The following is a 6,978-nucleotide window of genomic DNA, read 5'->3' on the forward strand; positions in this document are numbered from 1 at the left end:
GTGTACTGTGTATATTTATTATGTATATATAAATACACAAACATACATGTATATATTATATATATATATATATATATATATATATATTTATATTCAAATATAATTGATATTTTATATAAATATTAATATTTTATATATAAACAAAACATATTTTTCTTAAATATATACATGCATGTGTGTGTATTTATATAAACATAATATATGTGTGTGTACTGTGTATATTTATCATGTAAAAAACTTTTATTTTGGATGCGATTAATCATTTCACAGCACTAATTTATTTATATACAGTTACACTTTATAGTAATATACTATACAGTAAGTATTTTGAATTAGCGCTAAACTTCCTTGTTCTGTTTTTCCATAACAGTTTGCAAACTTTTAATTAGCATTTAACTTTCTTCAGCTCCTCTGCGATTCAGACCAGCAGAAGGTGAACAGGCCTTACGATGAAGGCAGAGGACACACTCACAGTGCCAGTGGTACCCATGGACAGGTGGTTCATCTGCTGGGTCAGGGGTCCCATCATGTTAGCGGGCTGCATGGAGATGGTGTGGTCCATGGCTGGCGTTATCACAGCACCCTACACACATATACAAACACAAACACACATTATTACAGGTCAAACCACGTGAAGGATGGGAGAGGAAATGAGCTACCATTCAACAATACATCTGGACGACTTCATTAGCGTCAACGGGCTGATCATGCAGTCATGCTCTCCACAAAAAACCCTCTCCTTCTTTCACTCATCTCATTGGCCTGTACGGCCGCAGCTGGGCCCTATTATGAGGGCCAGACGTGAGCTGTTCCACTTCAACAAGTGAAATAATGTGATCCAAATACGTGTCATGCATACTTCTGCAGAGATGATGCATTGCTCACTTAACAGCAGAGCTGCTCCACACCACGCAGGGCTCGACGCTTACTTTTCTTTTTAGGAGCACTTGTGCTCCTAACTTAAAAAATTTAGGAGCAAGTTCAAAATTTTAGGAGCACCTTCTAATCAATAATCCAAAACGTTATCAAAAAGTAGCCTTCCCATTACGAGGTAATATTTGACTCCTCTAACTTTATTAAAAGTATGTCATCTTCTGTCAAATTCTTAAAAAAATTATATTTTATAAGCTTTTTAAAAATTGTAATTAAAACGACAGAATAAGAGTAGAATAAGAAACATAAGTTAAAAATCAATCGAAATCAGTATTAACAAAATTAATTTGTAGAGGTGGCACAGAAGAACACAAAAGTGGCTTGGTGTACTTTCAGACATTTAATGAAGCTCAGAAGTGGAATGAGTGCAATTAAATCCATAAATCCATGATGATATTAATGTTTTAAATATAAAAATTTGAATATAGAAATATTAAATGATTTAAATAACTGAAAAGATACTTTAAAAATGAAACTAAAACTGCCAGCAGGTGGCGGCAAGTCACTGATTTTTATCACTGAATCATTCATTCAATTGATTCATTCGAACGGCTGAATCATTCAGGAATGAATCAAGTGACTGTCTTTATGAATGGGTAATCATGAATCACTGACTCACTAGATCCGTTCAGAAATGCCCATTCATTCATAAATGAAACACCGCTGTGTTAGAATGGAGATGCGCAGCGGCTCCGCTGTCTTTGTTTTTTCAGTCGCAAATGCGACTGAAATGGTCGCACTGTCGAGCCCTGCCACGGGTGTGTTTATGTTTCATGCACACTGGGATGAGAGTGCCAACACATGTGAGGTACAGACAAAAGAGAGAGAGACGTCTGCAATTTGCAACCGCTGACCTGAGCTGTCATCTGATGCCGTCACATGACCGCTTTCACAGAACTAGGCTAGAGACGTAAGCACACGCTCATTTTCACATGCCAACCTGATTAGGATTAATCTTTCCGAGGAGACCCTCCGTCAAACAGTTTGTCAGAAAGTTCAATTCTTCTCAGATGGTTTGGCTGAGGTTGGGATGATGAGAAACCATTGTGCCGTGTACAGCTCTGGTTACAGTTTATGAGGGACTCTTTCCTGTTAGTAGTGTTGAGTTGTAGACTCTTATCGGTATAAAATCACTTCTCTAAAGTAGCAAGTATAAATTCATCAGTCCTGACGGCAGAGTTACTTAAAGTCAACATGAAATCAAAATGAACCCTATTTACTGTCCCAAGGCACGTTCTTGGCCTTTTTGTGAACGATTCATTAGAGCATGCTGTTTTAAAGAAAATGTTTGTCTTCATGATTAAAGAGATTTATAATGTTACAAAACATTTCCATTTCAAATAAATGCTGTTCTTTTGAAGAATCCTGGAAAAAAATATCATAGTATATCAAAAATATATAATGTATCAATATACATATACAAGAGCATTAACTCTTTTAACATCGATAACAATAAGAAATGTTTCTTAAGCAGCAAATCGGTATATTAAAATGATTTCTGAAGGATCATGTGATGCTGAAGACTGGAGTTATGATGCTGACATTGAGCTGCGCAATCACAGGACCATATGAAATAAAATACTTTCAAATAGAAAACAGTTATTTCAAATTGTAATAACATTTCACAGTATTACTGCTTTTACTGTATTTTTGAACAAATAGATGCAGCCTTGATGAACATAAGAGACTCCAAACTTATGAACACAGTAATAACTTTCATCACTTTAGCCAAGCGGACTGTTGAAGAATGTAAACCAGCAGGTTTTAAAAAGGTTTTAAGTATGGTTTTAACAAACACTAAGGCTTTATTCTGGTATGTAACACCACCTTTTCACCATCCAATCAATATTCCCTTAATAAAATCAGGTTCCACCTTACATTTTTCCTCATTCAATATACTGTTTAACCTGGAAACATGCCACATTATGCACGTAAAATGGGTTGCAAATAGCAAACCATATTGACTTAAGTCTAGTTATTGTTGCTTTTCAAGATTTTAAGCTATCTATGGTCATTATCTGGTCTAGATATCAATGTGTGAATAAAAGTCATGATTTTCTATTTATTCTTTTCTAGGAAGAAGTATATATTTATGACTAAATGTCTGATTACTCTCTTAAAACACTGAAATCTTAAAATTATATTTGTCTTCCCACTGGCACTTCAGTGTCTCGCACCGCTATAGAGCCCTTCTTTTCACTCTGCGTCTCATCGTTGTCATGACAATCAGCGTAGGTCTTCCGAATTTTTCAGCTGTGGAAGAGCATCAGCTTTCAAGCATGTGACACTTGTGTTATGGCTCCTGACTAAGTGCATTTATGCAGCACAGAAAATATGGGACTCAAAATCCAATTAAAAGCTGGAAATAAGCAGTTTAATGATGTGACATTAATGCAACATGAATGAGTAATTTATAATAGGTTTCTGCATTATTTCCAACCAAGAAAATCTGACCAGTTTGTACAAAGGAGTTCACATGATCAGTGTCACAAAATTGACTTATTTGATTAGTGACCAATCAAATAAGTCAATTTGTGACACTTATCATGTGACCACCTTTGTACACTGGTTAGGTATTCTTGCTTCTTACTGAAGAAAAAAATGCTATTTGAATCATCATAAATCATACTGGAGAACATGATCATCGATGATCAAATGTACGATACGATGATATGCCAGTATTGTATCTGGATTGTTAGTCATTTCTAGCACAAAACGGCTGGTTACTCCAGGTAAAATGTACCAGTTTCTGAAGAGCTCTGAAAGAGACATTCTCTTTGGGTGCACCAACAGTAAAAAAAAAAAGCCTTTACACACACTCACAAACATGTGAGCTTCAGTCTGTCTCTCAGCTAGCACAGCTTGGTGCTGCTGGTGCTTGCCTGCGCTTGAAGAATAAACTGTACAAGCACTTGGTGTCAGAAGCGCTCTGTCTCTATTCAAGCTTTCAGAGGTAAACCGTTCAGCCGCCCCGCTCAGCTTTCAGACGCGAGAGCCTCGAGCTAACAGTTCCCCCGCCCCGCGACAAGCTTTCATAATGAGCAAAGGAAAAAAGAAATCCATGCTGAATAATTCTCCACTCTAATTTACAGCCGTATCAGTGTGAGACTTAGACAGATGATTAAAGCCGAGCTTGTGCGTACGTGTGTGTTTTTCCTTCATTTCCCTGAGGGGAAGTATTCGGAAAGTGAGTGACATTCTGAGAGGGATTTCTGAGACAGCCAATGAGATTTCCCTCTTCAGACAACAGCCTGTAAACTCACTTCCAACCTCAGACCGAATATACATTCATCTAAGCTGATGTTTTCGAGTTCTGGCAGCCAAAACGTCGGTGGCTGCCGTTTAAAGCCAGAGATTTCCGATGTAAACTAGACGAGCAGAAATCTCCCGTGACATCAGAGGAAGGAGAGTGTTTTGCCAAGACATCTAAAATAGAGACAGGAAAAGGAAGTCAATCTTTTTGTCTCTCTCAGGTACCAGTGCTTTATAAAAAGCAGGCTGCCAGGGAGGATGTTTGATATTAATCTTAAGCGAAATGTGCCAAGGCATAACCACCAATTCCCACCATTTAAAAACATTAAGAAAAACATATACCATGCATTTTTTCTTTCTCACGCACACACACAACACCCCGTCAATCCCAACAGAGTATTCTCGGGCTGCGATGGGGCTGAGATAAACTCAAATCTTTACTCAAACATGGGCTTCTTTGTTTCTGCAAATGGCCGTGACTAGCGGGGGCTTAGAGAAGCGTTTCATTTCTTTTCTCTCCTCTTGCATGGCGGTTCCACTTCAAGTGGCTTTGCCCTAATGCACTGCAGCCTTGATTCATTAATGCTCATTTCCAGGATGTGATTTGGTTAGGGCGGCTGGGGATTCTTCTCTGCGCTAAGATGGAAAGTAACAGGTACAGTTGAGTGATGGCCCTCTGGGTGGTGGATTGTGGGTAAGTGTGTGCTTGCTGGTTGGTGTGTGTGTGCCCTGCTGACAACATCTGTGCAGCTACCCTGCTGAAAAGACTAGCTTACACATGCATGAATTTCAATGTTGGTTTATTCTATAGTGGTCGACCAGCATGGGCTTTCTTGTAAAGCTGGTTGGCCAAGATACTGTTGATAATTTTGCAATACTGCAAAAATAGAAATAAATAGCAAAGAATCTGTATTTTTTGCCATGTTATCCAGTAAAACATAAAACGAAATAAATACAGACAACAAACATAAACACAAAACAACTAACATCTGAGAATGTAAAATTCATTTGAAGCTAAATTAGTGGATGCATTTCAGATTAGTGAATTTGAGACTGGAGAAAGAATTTAGAGTTACAGCATGAAACCGAATTGTTTTCACAAAAATAATAAAATATATAAAAAATGTAAAATAATATATAGATATGTTGTATTCACTATATTAACTAATAGCCGATAATAAAATGGCGAATTAACTTACAATTTAAATTTCCCTAAAGTCTGAGCCAAACTACATGAAGCAGGTTGAAAAGTGATCTGTTCTTGGCCATTTTGTTGCCGTGCTGAACTAATGAAACTCTTTTGATGCGTGACTTTGTTGAACTTCTTTTGAATTGCATACCAGTAAATTCCTCTTGTCATGCCCATTTAAATTCCAATTTAGCATCCTGGGGTTCATGGTCAATTCAATTCAAATTCACATTTGTGATTTAAAAGGAGAGCAATTCCTAATTTCTGAATTTTACTCAACCCTTATAAGGACACAAGTGAGCCCCCACACACGCGCACACACACACACACACACACACACACACACACACTGCACTGCGGAGTAGGAGCTCAGAGCACTTCCATTGTCTGCTGATCTGCTTAAACCCTCATCGGCCGGCTCCGGTCGCTATGGTCACGTGTCTCCACGGTAACAAGGTGCCAAATGCAGCGGCGTTCTTCAATAACAATGCTTCCCTTTCTCAGCCACTTTTAATTGCTTGCCTTCTCTCTTCGCAGGACTCATGAAAAAAAAAAAAACATGATTTCTTCCGCCTTTGTTTTCTTTCCAGGATTTTCAAATTAGGCAGAGATCAGCTCACAGACTCCCACTGCCTCTCTCTCTCTCTCTCTCTCTCTCCCAGGCAGCTGAGGTCTTTTTGATGGGTTGCCAGATCATTAGATATGAGGGTTTGGCTACAAACACATTTACACAACATAGTCATGATCATCAAACCTCCCATCCGACTACACATGCACACACACACTCACACAACAAGTCGGGAATATCATTATCTAGTCAGACATCTGCCTCCTATTCTATAACCCTGTTTCACTTCTTGAGTTGCTCAGGATCATATAAAGCCCTGCGTCTGCCTGCTGCGGATCTGGAAAGAGCTGACTGAAGACTTTTTTCAGGCCCTGCCAAAGAAAAAGCCCTGATCCCAGACTACCTTTGGCCATTTCCACAGTGGAATGCAGACCCCTGGCTTACACTAAATCCAAGTTCAGGTGGGAGCCAAAGAGACGGTGGGCAGACCTCCAGACCTCAGCCAAGGGGTTGCCTTCTTATACAAGAGTTAAGGGAAAGAACACAAGAGAGGTAGTTTGTACCTGTGTATTTGTGCAGTGAGACAGAGAACAAGAAAAAAAAAGTGTCTCCAGGTTGACAAAGTTGTGTCGATGGAGCTCAGACAAGGAAACTATTTATCTGATCCAGACTGCAGACTGACTGGAGGAACAGATCCTTGAGTCATCTGCCCTTAAAGGGCCAGTTCACCCAAAAATGACAATTCTGTTATCATTTGCTCATCCTCATGTGGTTCCAAATGCCTATAAATTCTTTTCTGCCATAACAAAAATGTTAGCTGTCGAGCTCCAAAATGACAAAGAGCACCATAACAGTTTCATAAAAGTGGTCAGAGGCTTTAAAACTGGGGAAGAATGTGCTAGGAGGTGTGTAGAAAAGTTCGAAGAAAAAATGGTGTAAAATGTAATAAAAAAAAAGAATAATAGATAAAAAAAAAATATATGTGTGCGTGTATATATATATATATATATGTGTGTGTGTATATATATATATATGT

At 38.4% G+C, this 6,978-nt stretch overlaps 1 protein-coding gene across 4 annotated transcripts in view; it reads right to left on the bottom strand.

Annotated features, from left to right (window-relative positions):
* LOC107713827 (RNA-binding motif, single-stranded-interacting protein 3-like) overlaps nt 1-6,978 on the bottom strand; it is a 134,645-nt gene that overhangs the window by 5,909 nt on the left and 121,758 nt on the right. For all 4 annotated transcript variants that reach the window (XM_016519456.1, XM_016519458.1, XM_016519455.1 and 1 more), the window contains one exon: nt 473-583. In XM_016519456.1, coding sequence (XP_016374942.1) covers nt 473-583 — 111 coding nt within the window. The remainder of the gene's footprint in view (nt 1-472; nt 584-6,978) is intronic.

The sequence above is a fragment of the Sinocyclocheilus rhinocerous genome, unplaced genomic scaffold (genome assembly GCF_001515625.1).
Source record: "Sinocyclocheilus rhinocerous isolate Xijiao unplaced genomic scaffold, SAMN03320098_v1.1 scaffold779, whole genome shotgun sequence".
Taxonomy (NCBI): domain Eukaryota; kingdom Metazoa; phylum Chordata; class Actinopteri; order Cypriniformes; family Cyprinidae; genus Sinocyclocheilus; species Sinocyclocheilus rhinocerous.